At 36.3% G+C, this 18,925-nt stretch overlaps 1 protein-coding gene across 1 annotated transcript in view; it reads left to right on the forward strand.

Moving 5' to 3' along the window:
* LOC107548910 (guanine nucleotide exchange factor VAV3) overlaps positions 1-18,925 on the forward strand; it is a 41,976-nt gene that overhangs the window by 12,879 nt on the left and 10,172 nt on the right. The window contains exons 11-20 of the mRNA XM_016229776.1: positions 896-981; positions 1,127-1,259; positions 3,473-3,582; positions 6,838-6,939; positions 7,337-7,431; positions 9,010-9,032; positions 9,595-9,628; positions 13,783-13,913; positions 16,484-16,549; positions 18,782-18,816. Of these exons, the coding sequence (XP_016085262.1) occupies positions 896-981; positions 1,127-1,259; positions 3,473-3,582; positions 6,838-6,939; positions 7,337-7,431; positions 9,010-9,032; positions 9,595-9,628; positions 13,783-13,913; positions 16,484-16,549; positions 18,782-18,816 (815 nt within the window). The remainder of the gene's footprint in view (positions 1-895; positions 982-1,126; positions 1,260-3,472; positions 3,583-6,837; positions 6,940-7,336; positions 7,432-9,009; positions 9,033-9,594; positions 9,629-13,782; positions 13,914-16,483; positions 16,550-18,781; positions 18,817-18,925) is intronic.

Here is an 18,925-nt window from a genome sequence, read left to right on the forward strand (position 1 = left end):
AAAAAACCGGTTTCACACTGTGACATTGTTCAAATTATTTAATATTACACATAAATTGTTTAAAATGTATTTATTTACAGTTTATTGATGTTTATTTATACACTGTATATCTTATGTGATTTATTATTTTCATATAAAAGTATTAATTAAATATAATTTGTAATAATGATATTTTAGATATTTTATTATTAATTATAAATGATTCATTGTTAATAAATACATTATAAAAATGATATATATATATATATATTGTTATATACATTATACAACATTATACATTATATAAACTTTTATATTTATATATAAAAATAAATTTACATATAAAAATATAAATTGAAAATAAATGTTAAAAACTATATATAGAAACTATAAATTGTGCTATATACAATAAAACATTTTTTAAACATCTAATAAAACAATACAAAAAAGGAATTTGTTAAAATATTTTAGTATTTCACTGCAAACAAAACATTAAGATCATTAAAATGAATTAGTGAATCATTAATCATTCAGTTTACTAAAATGAATCACACTTCGCAGTGCAACTTGAGTGAGATGTTTTTAGGAAAGTGTATTTTATTATTTCTTCTGCTCGTTTTGTTAAAAGACTGTGTTCTTTTTTATGCTACACTTGCTGAAAAAAACATGCCACTGTACTGGATGCTTCTGGAAAAGCTGAACTATTTTAAAAACACCCAAGATAGTGTCAGACTACTGCAAAATGCACTGATTTGCATGCCTACTTTTAGTTTTTTCCCCAACACTGCTCGAAGTAGTTAAGCAGAGACAGTATGAAGCTTTGAACAGTTTTGTGGAACTTTAGTCTAACTTAATTGACCGCTAGTAGCATACAAGCATGTCTGCATTGAATGTGCACCATCCTTATGTTCTGCAGAATCAGTCTCTCCGTAACTACGGGAGACCGAAAGGTGACAGCGAAGTGCGAGTAACTTCAGTCGACAAACGAGCCAAACAAGACAGGTGAGATGATTAAAGTGTGGAATACTGCTCAGCCTGAAACTCCGCAGGTCTTTACTAAGGCCTAAGGGTTATGAAGGTGTCACCCTCAAGCGCTCCTCTTGTATTTTCTCCTTCTATTTTGATCTATGCCATTCTTCTGCTACAGGCACATCTTTCTGTTCGACGCTGCCGTGATCGTATGCAAACGACGAGGAGATAACTACGAGATGAAGGAGGTGATTGACCTCCACTCCTTCAAGATCACCAACAACCCGACCTCAGAAAGAGAAAACCGAAAGGTGCGCAGCCGGTCTCCTAATTGCCGCCAAAGTTCACTGCATCGAAGCCGAGGGCAGCAAATGTGCTGTTATGCTGTTGTGCCATAAGCAGTTACTGCAGTAGAGAAGCTTTCATTCGCACAGATGGTGTTTCCTATTAAAAACCGTCTAGCGACTGCTAACGAACGCAGCAACACCAGACACAGCTAAATTAGAAAACATGATGTCGTTTGTTATATTACATTACGTGCTGCTGTGCCAGGATGATTACTTGTTAGATAACGCTGTAAATATTACATGTTCAAGACAGAGAGAGTGTGTGCAAGGAAGAGAAATGATGCTGGTAAACACATGCAATGTAAACATCACTATTATTATTATAGTACTTTAGTGAATGATGATGCCTCAAAATTTGTTGAGGGAAGGTGTTTTTGTTCATCAGAGTTCTGGCTAATAATAATAATAATGAGTGAAAAAAAAATTGCAGGTAAAAGTTAATTGCGACTTTTTATTTCACAATTCAAAAAATATTTTTTTTCTTGCAATTGCGAGTTTACATCTTGCAATTCTAACTTTTTTTTTCTCAGAATTGTGTGATATAAACTCCAAATTTGGATTTGTAAACTTGCAATTCGGTAAAATTAAGTCAGATTTGCAAGATATAAACTAAATTCGCAATTGCAAGTTATAAAGTCAGTATGGCATGATTTAAATTAATGCCATAAAAAAAAATCTGAAAAAAAAAATCTGAATTGCGAGGTATAAACTCACAATTCTGAGAAATAAATTCAGAATTGCAAGATATGAACAAATTTTTTCTCAGAATTGTAAATGTATATCTCACAGTTGTGACTGTTTTTCTCAGAATTGTGAGTTTATATCTGGGAATTCCGACATTATAATGAGCAATTGTTATAAAGTCAGAATTGTGAGGAAAAAAGTCTGAATTGCAAGATATAAACTCTCAATTGCGAGAAAAAAAGTTTTTATCTCGCAATTCTGACTTTATTTCTCGCAATTGCGTGTTTACTGTATATCCTGCGATTCTGACTTAATAACTCGCAGTTGTGAGTTTATGTCATGCAATTCTGAGAAAAAAGTCTGAATTGTGAGATAAAAACTCACCATTACCTATTTTTATTTTTTATTCATTGCTGGAAACTGGCTTCCATAGGCTTTTTTTATTATATATAAAAAAATCTAAACAGATACTGCGCTCTTGTGGTCCGCTCACACAATCTACTTAGCAATTTATTTATTATTATTTTTTAGGTTGGAATATTTCTCTTAATTTTTCTTTTATTTATTTATTGCAAGTCGTTAATACAGTCAGCAAGGATGCATTAAATTCAGCAGATGTGACAGGAAAAGTTTTTTTTTCAAATGATCCTCTTTTGAGAGGTCTATTCATCAAAGAATCTTAAAAAATATTAAGCAGCAAAACTGTTTTTGACATGTATAATAAGAAATGTTTCTTGAGCAGCAAAGCGGCATATTAGAATGATTTCTGAAGGATCTTGTGACACTAATGATGCTAAAAATTCAGCTTTGCCATCACAAGAATAAATTACATTTGAAAATATATTAAAATAGAAAACAGTTCTTTTAAATGTCAATAAATGAAATTTCTTTCAAAAATATGAAAAAGGGAGCCTAGACATTTGAATGGAAGTGTACATAATATTCACATACAAAAAGCATGTAAATGCCAGGCCCAAGAGGCTTTTAAAATCAACATTTTCCAAACAGATCCCTTACTGTTCATTAATTTAATAATTTCAGACAGACAGGCTTGGAGTCCAGATGCATAACTGCTTATTGTCTTGCATTCTCTATGCCTTTGTTCACATTGCACAAAAAAAAGATGTTTGTTTTTCGAATCTGACTGTCCACACTGTCATATCTTGCAAATGATGAAATCTGATCCATTTGTTCAGTGCAGTCAATATCTACATCAGTTGCAATATGATGTAAACGTCAACACAGTGCTAACAGACGATAACAGGATGACCGGGCTAGATTTGATAATAGCATTTCGTCAGTCTTGCATAAAAAACAGTGACCCCCTCGCACCATCATGTGGTCTAGGGCTTTGTAGTCTCAGACTTGTTAGAGTGTCTTTGATGTTTCGAATCAAACGGCTTTAAGACGGTGTTTGTCTTTGCTTTATCTGTGCATGTGTATGTGTTTTGCATTTATAACATGGATGTTCTTGCTTTCTCTCTTTCTTCCAGTGGTGCCACGGATTCTACCTCACACACAATCAGGGTCAGAACGGCTTCGAGTTCTTTTTTAAAACCAAGGAGGTGAAGAAGAAATGGCTGGAGCAGTTTGGCATGGCATTGTGAGTGTTTTGTTGTCTCTGAAGGTCTGCACAGGTCTGTACTGTCCTGTTTTTCAGGTTTGTTATCTGTCTTGACAACAGACACAAAAGCGTGATTTAGCTACGACAGTATGTCCTGGCCCTGATTCAAGCCTAAATACCATTAGTGTTTATTTTTACTACAGAACAAACACAGTAATGAGGACAGACTTGCTGAGCCAAGCATTTTTGCAGTGGTGTACCTTATAAAACATAATGTGACCCAAAGTGTTTTCATACATTCCATCAGAGTGGTTGGTTCAGTTTTGCAGATAGACTAGTATATACCAAGTCTTTTTCTTTTAGTTAGTTTGGTTGTTTTAAAGAGGATATACTCTGTGCTTTTCCAGCAGATATTTTTTTATCCCTCAAGCCAACTTATTATGTTTCTTGCACCAAATCCTGTCGTAATTTAGTGTTATATGATCATTTTTCACCCTCTCTCTGATCTTTACAGGAATAGCTCACTAAATTCAGGTATTTACTGGCCCGCATGTCGTTCCAAACCTGCATGACTTTCTTCCTTCAGTGAAACACAAATAAAGAATGACTGTTTCCTCTTGGAGTTAAAATGAATAGGGACAGAAAATATTGCACTGGAAAAGTATAATAATAAAAGTGGCCCATACGACTCATGCACTATATTTCAAGTCTTATAAAACTATATGATTGCTTTGTGTGACAAACAGATGCCAATTTCAATCAAAAAAAGTTGTTATTCATTGATAATCTTTGCCATAAGAACTCAAGAATCACTGGGACTGGATCATTGCGTCGTTACGTTTAACTTTCGGAACGAATCATTCAGTTTGTAAACTGTATCGAGTCATTAAAAAAGTCATTATAGTCATTAAAAAAGAATGGACTCAAAATAAAGGTTTGGTTACAAATTGGACATAGATCAGGAGAGTCAGTGTATGTATTGAAAATCGTTTTAGATGTTTGCTTGTTCCTCACTTAAAGGTGGGGTAAGCGATTTTTCAAAAACGCTTTAGAAAACTGGTTCAGGCCGAATAGAAAAACTAACTTGTAGCCAATCAGCAGTAAGGGGCGTGTCTACTCATGATGTGGAGGAGAGAGCGTTCAGTGCACAGGACCGACATTAGCCAAGCTGAGCGACAGAAAGAGAGAGGTGGCGGATAAAAAACAAAATAGGAAAACGTCTGCGGAACAAAAGAAGGCTAAAGGCAAGAAGTAGGACCCGTGTAGAGAACTCAAGGAGCGGAAGGCCTGTGATCGGACGCTGAGGCTGCTTTGTTTTTTCTCGATAGGTGAGTAACACCGTGTCTGCGCCGCAACAGCTAAAGTCTGTCTGTCAAAGCGACCATTGAAAATCATTTGAAATTTGTGTCTACGTCATAAATAGAACGCAGCAGCAGTTTTCTGTCGGCGATTTGTCGTGTCGTGCCGCGCCGCAGTCAGTGTAGACCATAGATATGTATATATATCTATGGTGTAGACGGCATCACTGATTATAATGAGTTCCATAGTATTTTGTCGCGCCGCACCGCTCACGTCCGGTGTAGACACGGTGTAACATTGGTTTTGCTTTGTTTCACAGAACTAATCGTTGCCTGGGTTGCGTACGTATGTGTGGGGCGGAGCTATCAAAATAGGGGCGAGACCCTTTTGGGGTAGGGCGTGTTTGTTTTGGTGATTTCAAATGTCCACATTGGCTACCAGAAATCGCTTACCCCACCTTTAAAGCTATCATATGACTTCAGACGACTTGGAATATAGCATATGGACCACTTTTATGTTAATTTTATGGTGCTTTCATTCTTTTTTAAGCTTAATTAGTTGTAATTGTGTGAAAGAGTGACTAAATTTGTATGGGTTTGGAACAACATGAGAGTTTTAAACAAGCTGTTTTTGTTGAAGTACTATACTTTTGAGACTTCTACGTTAACTAAAAATAATGAATATGTTTTGATATTTAAACATGGGTAGTTTCTGATATTGCACATTACACTATATTATTTCTACATGATACATCAAAAAAGTGTAAAAAAAATCTATGATATTTCTCTTTTAATTTATACACATCCAGAGGCTTTTTTATCTTCCCTCACTTTAATTTTATTCCATTTACTATTCTTAGGAGAGTCAGATTCAAGTAAATCTTTGTATTATGAAATACTAAGGCAATAAGGGATCCCACAGCGTACCTATGAGAGAAAGAGTGAGAAAATATATTTATAATTCCTGGCTGATGACAGCAACAAACTGTAAAATGCAGATGAAAAACGCAATAAACCATCAGACAAGTAATCTACCAAATTTTAGATGTCATGCATATCCAAAAAGGGCACATCCACAAAAAAAAAAAAAAAAATGCTCAGAATAAGTCGGGAGAAAAAAAAGTGTAATGCACCAAAGACAGGAGACAGGGCTCTGATTAATTAGATAACACGTTTTTAACAGATTTATCTGAAGGGCTCATTAATTCTGGAGAACAGTGGTGAGTCAGTGCTCTCTTTCTCTCTGTCATGTGTCATCAGATCAGTCTGCAGCTGAAAGCTGATTGGATATCAGTGCTGTTGCACACTCTGAGTGTTAATGACATGACATCAGCACGCACACACAGCTCTGTTATCTGCCTGTCATTTGTTAATGCCTTTATTATGAGGGCACTCACCACTCAAGGGTTATTCGAGATGAATCGAGAGAAAGACAGAAAGGGTGTGGAGGGTCTTGGACTATAAAAAATAATAGTGCTATAGACAACATCATGACTTCTGCTCATGCTATAATTAGTAGTGCACACTAAAGCAGCATCACTATTGCTTTCTATTTTGAATTATTTTAAAATATAATTTATTTCTATGATGTTTCTCAGCAGGTATTACTCCAGTCTTCAGTGTCACATGATCCTTGAGTCTATTTAAAATAGACAATTTATAAATCATTTTATTTTAAGATCAAGAACTACATTACTACATAAACTACAAACTACAAATCATTATTTAGAATATACAATTGAAATGTTTATAGTATGTGCTGTACATTCAGGAATTCATAAGTAGCATCCTAGTTTGTGGTATTGTGTTTTACATTTTTTCCAGAAAATGCAAATTAGTTACCCTAGTTATCCTTATGTGTCTCAAGAGAAAATCACAGCTGGTTGGTTGGTGGGAGCAGACGACAGATGGAAACGAGCAGTTCTTACGGTTATGCAAAAAGGTCTTCAGACTTGTTTTTAACACCCACTTCCTCTCTCTCTTTCTTTCTCAACAGATCGAACATCTGTCCAGAGAGCGGGAAAAGTAATTTCCATGAGTTCCGCATGCACACCTTTGAGACAACCACATCCTGCAGCTCGTGTAAAATGCTGCTGAGGTGAGCTCACCGTAGAGGCTTTATGCAATGACACAGTCTACCCACAATACACCTTAATGAGATCGATAATGCACCTAGAGAAAGTGAGAGTGGGAAAGAGGTAAATCAAGTGTATGTATCATCCCTTCAGTGATTTCAGAATTAATAAACTGGCAGATGATGGATGCATCTATGGTCTATCTATCTATGGTAAATGTCTGTCTGTCTATCTATATCTATCTATCTATCTATCTATCTATCTATCTATCTATCTATCTATCTATCTATCTATCTGTCTGTCTGTCTGTCTGTCTGTAATACTTTCTATTGTTCCATCATTCTATTTATCTCTTGTTCCATGTATCTATCCATATATCATTTTATCTATCATCATTCTATTTTTTATTCATTTTCTCAGAGGAGTCTTCTATCAAGGCTACCGCTGCTCCAAATGTGGTGCTGGCGCCCATAAGGAGTGTCTTGGTAGGGTGGATGTTTGTGTCAGCAGTGCCGGTGAGCCCCACATGCAACACAACAAAATCTTTCTAGCAATTTCTGTGCATACACATTATGAAGCGTTTATTTGCAGAGCTGCGCTGGAGCCTCTGGCTCATGTTTCAGCGTTATGTGATGTCTTATCCCGCTGCACACTAATGATTGACCTACACTGTAGTGTAACAGACGGGGCAATAAAAGCTGTCAACATGCAGAGATTCCTAATAACAACCTAGGCCACATAGATAAGCGTGATGTGTGATGACAGACAAACAGGCTTGGTTGGCTTTTTGAACCCATGATGTATGCATGTGTGTGCGTACCTGCCAACAGTGCCAGCTCTTATTGTTCTAGGCATTAGTCAGGGCTGCCGTAGAATTTCCTCGTTCCTGTTTTTATGCACAGCTGAGCTCTCACTAAACTCACATCAGTTCTGCACATCCCATGTCCCATTAGCTAATTTGATTGTGATTTCATCTAGCAATAAGAGTTTAGTTTTGTTTAATACATTCAATAAATTCATTATGCAGAATTATACAGCTTTCACCCCCAAAAAATATGCAAAATAAATAAAGAAAAAGATTTCTGGGATATGGAAAGTCAAATATATTTGGTAGATTCACAATCTCTCAAAATTCTGGTACCCCTGACTCATTATCTCACATCACAGGAAGGATGTTGTGAGATTTTGCGGTACCACATTAGGCTTTTAGGGCACAAAATAAAAGAGACAGGTCAGAATTTTTTTGCCTTTACCGTATGTATCATTTTGGAAAATGTATTCTATTATTATTTTTTGTTCATGATTGGTTACATGTTTAATTAAATCTTAGTTTTTCACCATGCAAGTATGATATAATCTATTCCATTAATTTATTAAATTTATGAACATATTAATGTATTTAAGACTTCCAAATGGAAAAATATAAATACATATTTTAAGACTAAATTATTGTGGAAAAAAAGTGGGAAAAAAGCCCTGCCATTTTTTTATATTTCATCATTTATAAAAATATTGTTAAATATTAATTTCAGATCAGAAAAAAAAAAAATAAATATATATATATATATATATATATATATTTATTTTATTTTTTTCACTGAACAATAATAAATCTGTAGAATTCTTGAGAACACAATAAAATAATACAACTTAAATACAAATAAGGATGTTTTCACTGGATATTTCCAGAGAATGAAAATGAAGCAAGTGTGAAAAGCTCCATGCAGAGGGTGTGTGTTTGTCAAGTCAAGCCTCTTTGTTGTCTTTGTACACAAGGTTCCACTCTGTGTGTATATGTGCACACCTGTGTCTATGTACACTAGTGCAACAGGACAAAGTTTGCAGTGTATGCACAGGCCCGTCCTCTCCCTCGGGAGCCAATGAGACTGGCTCCTGGTACATAACTCCATCTAGTCCGGCCCCTCATGTCAATTTAGCTCAAACAGCTGTCAGGTACCTGCAGCATAGCAAAACAAATCATAAAAGTTCACAGCACAACGTCTTCCACACGCTCTAATGACAGTGTCTGTACAGTGTGTTCGTCTGACAGTGTAGATTGACTCTAACCATGCCTGTCTTCAACATGCTTGCAGATTCCAGCTCTTTCGGATCTCAGGTGAGGTTTCTGTTCCTTTTCCAGTGAATCTGTGAATCTAGTTCTGCCCTTCAGGGTCTCATTTACTCCTATTGATTACCATTTAAAACAGAAAATTCTCTTTTATAATGCATTTTAAAGTTGCTGTGGCATCATGGAATTGTTACTGAAGAAATATTACTTTATTAAAGTTTGATTGCCTGGTTATGGGGAAACATTATGAGATTGTTTCTAGCCCAGAGTTCATTGCAGTTTCGAGTGATATATACGTTATGGATTGTGCATTTATTTAATTGCACACCAGTTTTATTAATTGCACGGTCATCATTTTGCAATAACAAACCCATTGTAATTTATATAGCATGTAATAAGGATATTGACATGCAATTTGCCCGGAGTGCAGTTCAACACTGATAGTAAATTGCATGGAGGAAATTCTTCCAGTGCTTACTTGTCAAAAATTAATGATGAGACTAATTGCGTGTTTGTGCCATGTTTTGCTTAATCATCAAATTATTAATGCATTACAATGTTTGTGTTTGGCAACAGTATGACTCATGTGATTTATTTGCTTTGATTACAGATTGGAAAAACACCCGGTCGTGGAGGAGACACAGGTAAATCACGAATACACAATTAGTCACATTTTGCATTCTTAAAGGGACAGCTCACCCAAACATGGCAATTCTGTCATTATTTATTCACTCATGTTGTTACAAACCAGCTTGCTGCTGTTTTTGTCAGTGGATCACAAAAGGATGATTTTGAAATATGTAAGTTCGTCATTGTTATGGCTGTAGAGTTTCATGCTTACAAAACATGCATAGTCTTGTACATTACATACTTCTCCAATCTGAGCTAGATTGCATATTTTTAGTCTGGAGTCTTTGAGCCGTAGTGTTGTCGTTTGCTTTGAAGGCAAGCTCATGCACGTAACTAGGACTTGGTGTCAGATATAAATCAGATACGAGCGGGAAAATATTTAACCCCTGTAGCTCTATTGTTTAGCTTTGCCTGCAAAGATAGGACCTTAGTAGACAATCCAGTCTATAATTCCCACACCCCCTCGGTGCAAATTACTTAACCCACTTCTTCCAGTGTATGTTCACACAGTCTAATCGTATTATGTGGGTGTCTTAAGCTGTGGAAAGCTTTCCTGACCCTCAGTTTAAACTATTAGCACAGGCAGTTTTTAAAAAGTTCACATCTTGTCGGCGCCAGTAGCCTCGTGGTTAGCAACAGTGCTCACGGCGACCCGAGTTCGATTCCCATCTCGAGGTCCTTTGCCGATCCCGCTCCCCTCTCTCCTCCCCGTGCTTTCCTGTCATCTCTCTACTGTCGTATCTCAACAAAAAAGTTCACTTCTCATGTTTAGGCCTTAATTCTCATGTCCAGTATTTAAAAAAAAGATTTTCCTTTATTCATATGATTAATTAATTAATTTAGTTATTTACTTGGTTTGTTGGTTGGTTGTTCACCCTTTCCTGAACAAACAAGCACTACTAACTTTTTTAAAAATAATGAAAATTGTAATATATATACACTTAGGCCTGTCGCAATAGTCAATATATCGACTTATCACACAATATATGTACATGACCATGATAATTTATGGTGACGCAACATATCGGCCATTATATTTACTTAAAAATTAATGTCACCATGTTTTTTTTGCATTCCACTTGCACCTGTGTCTTTTGCAGCTTCTCGTACATAACGCGGTGTAGTCATGAGGTGCTAGTTCAAATTTAAAAAATGCTTCTACAAACAAAGTTTCATCTGCAGATATGGTCTTGTTTAGGGATCTGTGCCTTTGTGCATACGGACATCTGACTGCTAAGTAGGGATTGTGTTTTTCAGCAATAGTGTGCACCCTTAATTTACAGAGAAAAGAAGGTTCGGGAAAAATCTGTAGATGGAAAAATCTCCATACAAATTCTTTGTGCATTTTTCTTTTTTTCTACTTGTTACTTTGCACTTTTTGTTAGAACTTAATACTTAATTTCCATGATCTAAATATTCTTAAAAATTAAAAGTTTGTTGTAATTTGGAAGTGTGTAGGCCTTCTTGCATTATTATGCTGTTACATTATGATTATATATTCAGTGGCATAAAATGGTCTTTAAAATGACAATAATATCGCTTATCGCTATTATTTCTGGGGCATTATATCGCACAACAAAAAGTTATCGTGACTGCCATTCAAAAATTTGGGATCAGTAAGATTTGTAAAGTTTTTTTTTTTTAAAGAAGTTTAATCAAGGCTGCATTTATTTTATCAAAAATACAGAAAAAAATTTAATATTGTGAAATTCTATTACAATGTAAAATAAAGTTTTTCTATTTTAATATACATTAAAATCTAATTGATTCTTGTGATCAAAGCTTAATTTTCAGCTTCATTACTCCAGTATTCAGTGTCACATGATCCTTCAGAAATCATTCTAATATGCTGATTTATTATATATTAATATTAATTAATTTTATATTAGTTTAAAAATGTTCTTTCTTTCTTTCGGTATTTTATACAGTATGTATCTACCTATATACATGATATATTAATTTGTCTTGCAGACAGTAAATGTCATATTATTCCTTTTAAAAAGTCAACTAAATGCTCCAAAATCTCCATCATTGATAGTGTTCAGCACTAGTCGTTCCACCCATCAGTAAAGAGGTCCACATGATCTGTAATTATGTTTTCACAGCGCCATTGATGGGTTGATCGATACCCACGAGGTTTACCTGGGATACAGGTTCAGTGACGGCACGTCTGTGTGCCGATGGAGCGTCACGCTCATGCCTCCCTCGCCCTTGTTATTAATAGCATCATGAATATTTGAAATAAATGTGTGAATCAAGCTAAATTGCAAGTCGTTGTTTCTCGCCGCCTCCCATCACGATACGCCCACTCCTGAGTTCATTATGTCTCTGTTAAGTCACCCTGTGTACCTGGAGCCGCGAGAGGCTTCCTGATCCCACACAATATTGGGGTCGGTAGATTCATTAAAGTTATAGTGAGAGAAGGCCTCTGTGTAGTGTTTGCTGTCATGGGAATCTCTCCTTTTGAATTAAAGTAGTTCCATCCTGTCTGTTCAGCGCTGCCAGATTTGTCTTCATCAAAAAACAGCCTTACTGCAAAACAATGCTTGTTCATTCAGCTGATTTTTTTTATTTTTTATTTCATGTGCAATAGCTTTATATCTTTATGCATGAATGATAGCAGAAATAGTGTTGTTTTTTGAGGAGAGGTGTGTTATAGTGAGCTCTTTTTTATTGTAAACTTCAAAACCTGCTGTTTTGTTTTCTTTTAGCACATTTAGGAGACCTTTTCATGAGCTGTTTTGATGCAAAAGTGCATTTTAGTGTTTATTGGTGCTGACTCTTTGCCCTTGTGCACAAAGGTTCTTAGCATAGCATGCCAGCAAGACGCTTCCCTACAGAGAAGCACACGCTCGCACTGTTTATAAAGCGTCTTCAAAGACAGCCAGCTGTGCTCAAAGGCCCAGGGCCTGGGTGATCTGCTGGGCTGGAAGGCTTCAGCCACAGCTGGTTGCGTTAAGAGAGTCTACACTCGCTTCTCATCATCAGAACGGCAGAATATATAGAGCTGCAGCAACCAGCTGAGACCATCACTATTGACCCTTCAGCAAAGCAGCCCCGCTCACACAAGCACACTCATTCATAGCTCACTGGAGCGTCTGAACAACTGTCCACTCCACAGAGTTCTGCCCGCAGTGCGAGACCTGTGCGTCCAATTACTTGAATGAATAAAAAAGGGTCTTAGTACTAATTAGGGTAATAGCCAGACTGAACAGCTGATGTTTGTGGTCAGCTGGTCTTTTTAAACACTCTGGGGGGAATTTGCTAAGAATGAATTGTGTCCGCGGAGGCATGGTTTATTTTAGATTTTGGTTTAGTATTTGATTTGCTAAAATGATTAAGGAATGGCATAACAAGGCCAGCTATGGTTTTGTGCAGGATGCAACAACCCGCCTTTTAATATTACAGACTTTTTATCAATTTTTCGAATGTGCTTTTATGTGTATATTTTTATCTTAAATTTAGTTCAAGTTATAAGTGATTTTGTGGTGCTTTTTCATTTTTATTAGTTTTTGCTTTTTCAATATTTCTATTTAGCTTGAATTTATATTTCTTTCAGTTTTACTTCAGAAATTGTAGTACTTCAGCTTGAACTTATTTCTTACATAACTTGTATAACTTATTTTCAAATTTTATTTTAATTAATTTAATTTTAGTTTAAATGTGAGTAATTATATTATGTGCTTTTGTCATTTCTTAGTTTAATATTTTTCTATTTAGCTTCATTGTTTTGTTTTATTTGAGTAATTTTAGTACTTATTTATATGCATAAATATTGTTGTTTTATATTTTACTTATTTTATATGCTAGTTTTTTAATATCTGATTCATTAAAATGATCAAGCAATGGTGCAAACAAGGCCAGCAGTGATTTAAATGCTAGATTGTGGAGGTTCATGCAGACTGTCTGCGTGAATGCGCTGCATGCATGACTGCATGAACTTTCGAGACAAAACATGAACTTGCTGACATTTTTATGATGGATTGTTGTGATTCTGCTGTCACCTGTGGTGATTTATGATCACAGCATCACGTACATAAACCTGTTCTTTATGTGGCAGAGTGTCAAAACATGCAGTAATGACACTCTGTCAAAGTTCAGCATGCTTGTTGGTGATATAGTTGAACATATGCACATTATTTTAACCTTTTTTTTTAAACATTTTTAGGTCTCCCTAAGATGATGGTCATCCGTAATTACTATGGGGTTCCAAGCCCCCTCTGTGGCCCACCGCTCAACATCCAGGTTGGTGATGTCATCGAGGTGATAGAGGCAAACGTCCGTAGCTGTTGGTGGAAGGTGAGACAGTTTTACATCTTAAACTCGCTCCTCATAAACATTTCAAGTCATACAGCCCTACAGGGATAACGCTAGCAAGCGTTCAGCTGCTAATTGATTGCCTCTCGTGTTTGTGGCAAAGGCCGAGCGGCTGTGTTGTTATGCTTTGCTAAGCGTGACTCGCTGTGAAATGCTAACTAATCCAACCCTTTGTCAACACAAGAAAGCTGTTGTGAGTTAGGTTTCATAGCCATACAAAAACAACACGGACCAGCACAACACCCAGAGAGCAGACACGCGCTTGACGACAGATTTTATTTGTCACATTGTCATTTGATAGGAGGTGTTGGTGCACATGCAGTTCTCTGGCATGAGCCACACTAAAGAAAATCACAGAAATAGATTCAGAGTAATGAATAAGTACAATGCTAATCATTTTCCTGTAAACCTCAACATATAAGTGTCTTTTTGTCCTATTGTGCTCCTAAACCTTTAGCAGATATATGCATTTAGTTTACAGTTTACAGTCTTTCTCTGCCTGGAAAACTAACCAAAACAAACTAAATTAATTGAGCACGTCCAATCAAATTCTACAAATAATTTCATCTTTGTCTCATTTGTATGAGTCAACATTTAATACTCTTAAGGAGGCACGCCTGAGACAAAGTTGAAACAGTTGAGTGATTATGTTTCTTGAACTATGAAAAGTGCAACTTTTGAGCAATCAAATGGTCTTCTGGGATGGGACACAAAAGCCAGTGTAGTCCATCTTGATGCCCACTCTTCTTGCTCTGGTTATTTACATGCCAAGGCTATGAGGAAACCAGCCAATGATTGTCCAGAGAGCCAGATAATTGGCAGAGCCTGGCACACACTCGAATGCCCCTACATCCCTCTCCATCATACGAGTCCAGCTGTCCAGGACGCTTCTCCACAGCCCTGTTTTAACATGTTAATCTCGTTCTGCCTCATTTCTAAGACCGCCGTCCACTGCAGGCTCCGAACGCCCAGCTGTCCCATGCACCCGGAAGTTGATTTATTCAATTTGAACTCATACAAAATTACACCGCCCGTGTCACCTGAGACCTCATAATATCCAGCGTCCCGCGGCAGCTCCGGACGGAGCAAAGGACGATCAGAGCCCTCGTAGCCCTGGTAACCCGGAGACAATTATTGCCGCTCTGGTGCCTAGACAAACGCAATCACTCACTGTAATTTCATTTGGGCCTTTGGTTGCCATCTGTTTGATCTAACAGGGTTATGAGTTTAATCATTATTAGGCCCTTATCTGAGCAACAACCAATAGCGGGGCGGCATCGTGAGTGCTGATAAAATGTCAATGCACTAAATGCATTGGGGCTGGAGGTGGGAGGGTATGCTTAAGGATCCACTTACAAATTAAATTTGTTTAAGGAAAAGGTAGATGAGACAGAAATGCACTTTCTACATCTCCCTGGAAGACCGTCTGAGGAGGAGGAGAAATATCTGAGTATTACTGGCACGTTGGGCTGGAGAACCATCAATTGTTGTTATATTAGCGACAGCTGTATTGGAAGACCATTTTATTTCTAGATTAGATATAAAATTAGATATTAGATAAACATGCAGATTGCATTGAGTGTATCTGATTTTCAACGTACTATCACTTTATTAAATTGAATTTTGATATTACAGACCTTGTTGCATGCTATTTGCATGTTAACATCTACTGTCTAAATCAGTGCTTCCCAAACCTGATTAGGGAAACATACAAAATGTGCAGGGCAGGGGGTCCTCCAGGACAGGTTTGGGAAGCACTGGTCTAAATGAATTACCTTAAATTTCAGTTATGTAAAAAATGAAAATTTGCTGAAATTTTACTCACCCTCAGGCCATTTAAGTTGTAGATGAATTTGTTTCTTCATCAGAGCAGATTTGGAGAAATTTAGCATTACATCACTTGCTCATCAGTGGATCCTCTGCAGCGAATGGGTGCTGTCAGAATGAGAGTTTAAACTGCTGATAAAAACAACACAATAATCCGCAAGCAAGATGTTACTTTATGGACTGGAGTCATGTGGATTACTTGTGGATTATTGTGATGTTTTTATCAGCTGTTTGGACTCTCATTCTGACGGCACCCATTCACTGCAGAGGATCCATCGGTGAGCAAGTGATGAAATGCTGTTCTAATGAAGATAGGCCTGAGTGTGAGTAAATTTTCAGCAAATTTTCATTTTTGAGAAAACTATTCAGCAAAAGAAAAAAAACATGCAAAACATTACTATTTATATACTATTTAGAATGGATAGTATGCAAATTAGGATGCAAATTAGGATTCTCTTCATCTCTTTCTTTTTTAAACAAAAAAATAAAAAACATGATTTAAAAAAAAAAACATTCCGTAAATATTTTACAAACAGACTGCTGGATGCATTATATTGTTTCCTCGTACTCCTGGTATTCCTCGTGTATTCTCCTAAGACTTTTTCAGCTCTGATGAACTCTCAGCTGTAAATTTGTTGCGTGTCGTGTTAAGTACTAATTGTTACTGAATTATTGAGGAGGAGTTGCCCAGCTGAACGTAATGTAATTATCTGCCATGGTTTCAGGGTAAAGTCCTGGCAACTAAAGAGGTTGGCTTCTTTCCAAGCGACGCAGTGAAGCCTTACCCATGTGTGAGTACAAATACCCGATTATATTATAATGCTAAAATGATTCTCTATTCTCTGCCAAACAAAACAAATATGATCAAGGCAAGGTAGACTTGTCCTTGTGTGCATGTTGTTTTTAAATGGTTTAGGTATGCAAGCACGACTTCAGGGCTGTCTTTGAATGACAGATGCATTGTGGGTGATTGTGTGTTTGTTTACTGCAACACTGGTTTATCTTGTGAATAGTGTGTTATCACATTCTGTCCACATGCCCTGCTATTATTTGCAAGATGATTTACAATCATAATTATGTTCAAGTCTTTTTAAGAAAAAGTATGCTAGGTTATCTTTATGAGTGCATTTAGAAAGTTGTGGTTGTAAAAAGATACAGTAACTGGGGCAGATTTTAGCACTAATATGAGCTGTATTGTCCCAGACTTGAGCTGTGATAAATTTGTTTAAGGAAAAGGTAGATGAGACAGAAATGCACTTTCTACATCTCCCTGGAAGACCGTCTGAGGAGGAGGAGAAATATCTGAGTATTACTGGCACGTTGGGCTGGAGAACCATCAATTGTTGTTATATTAGCGACAGCTGTATTGGAAGACCATTTTATTTCTAGATTAGATATAAAATTAGATATTAGATAAACATGCAGATTGCATTGAGTGTATCTGATTTTCAACGTACTATCACTTTATTAAATTGAATTTTGATATTACAGACCTTGTTGCATGCTATTTGCATGTTAACATCTACTGTCTAAATCAGTGCTTCCCAAACCTGATTAGGGAAACATACAAAATGTGCAGGGCAGGGGGTCCTCCAGGACAGGTTTGGGAAGCACTGGTCTAAATGAATTACCTTAAATTTCAGTTATGTAAAAAATGAAAATTTGCTGAAATTTTACTCACCCTCAGGCCATTTAAGTTGTAGATGAATTTGTTTCTTCATCAGAGCAGATTTGGAGAAATTTAGCATTACATCACTTGCTCATCAGTGGATCCTCTGCAGCGAATGGGTGCTGTCAGAATGAGAGTTTAAACTGCTGATAAAAACAACACAATAATCCGCAAGCAAGATGTTACTTTATGGACTGGAGTCATGTGGATTACTTGTGGATTATTGTGATGTTTTTATCAGCTGTTTGGACTCTCATTCTGACGGCACCCATTCACTGCAGAGGATCCATCGGTGAGCAAGTGATGAAATGCTGTTCTAATGAAGATAGGCCTGAGTGTGAGTAAATTTTCAGCAAATTTTCATTTTTGAGAAAACTATTCAGCAAAAGAAAAAAAACATGCAAAACATTACTATTTATATACTATTTAGAATGGATAGTATGCAAATTAGGATGCAAATTAGGATTCTCTTCATCTCTTTCTTTTTTAAACAAAAAAATAAAAAACATGATTTAAAAAAAAAAACATTCCGTAAATATTTTACAAACAGACTGCTGGATGCATTATATTGTTTCCTCGTACTCCTGGTATTCCTCGTGTATTCTCCTAAGACTTTTTCAGCTCTGATGAACTCTCAGCTGTAAATTTGTTGCGTGTCGTGTTAAGTACTAATTGTTACTGAATTATTGAGGAGGAGTTGCCCAGCTGAACGTAATGTAATTATCTGCCATGGTTTCAGGGTAAAGTCCTGGCAACTAAAGAGGTTGGCTTCTTTCCAAGCGACGCAGTGAAGCCTTACCCATGTGTGAGTACAAATACCCGATTATATTATAATGCTAAAATGATTCTCTATTCTCTGCCAAACAAAACAAATATGATCAAGGCAAGGTAGACTTGTCCTTGTGTGCATGTTGTTTTTAAATGGTTTAGGTATGCAAGCACGACTTCAGGGCTGTCTTTGAATGACAGATGCATTGTGGGTGATTGTGTGTTTGTTTACTGCAACACTGGTTTATCTTGTGAATAGTGTGTTATCACATTCTGTCCACATGCCCTGCTATTATTTGCAAGATGATTTACAATCATAATTATGTTCAAGTCTTTTTAAGAAAAAGTATGCTAGGTTATCTTTATGAGTGCATTTAGAAAGTTGTGGTTGTAAAAAGATACAGTAACTGGGGCAGATTTTAGCACTAATATGAGCTGTATTGTCCCAGACTTGAGCTGTGAGTTAAAAATACTGTATGAAATCAGGTTGAGTGAAATTTTAAGAACAAAAGAACACATATGTGTGCTCTGCTTTCTTTATTTAATCCTGTTTCTTACCTCTTTTTTATCCCTTTCTATTTTTTAGGTACCCAAACCTGTTGACTACTCTTCTCAGCCTTGGTATGATCTTTATTCTCACTACCAGAATAATATATATATATATATATATATATATATATATATATATATTTTTATTATTACCATCTACCAATTTTTTTTCTCTTTATCT

The sequence above is a fragment of the Sinocyclocheilus grahami genome, unplaced genomic scaffold, assembly GCF_001515645.1.
Source record: "Sinocyclocheilus grahami isolate Dianchi unplaced genomic scaffold, SAMN03320097.WGS_v1.1 scaffold357.1, whole genome shotgun sequence".
Classification (NCBI taxonomy): Eukaryota; Metazoa; Chordata; class Actinopteri; order Cypriniformes; family Cyprinidae; genus Sinocyclocheilus; species Sinocyclocheilus grahami.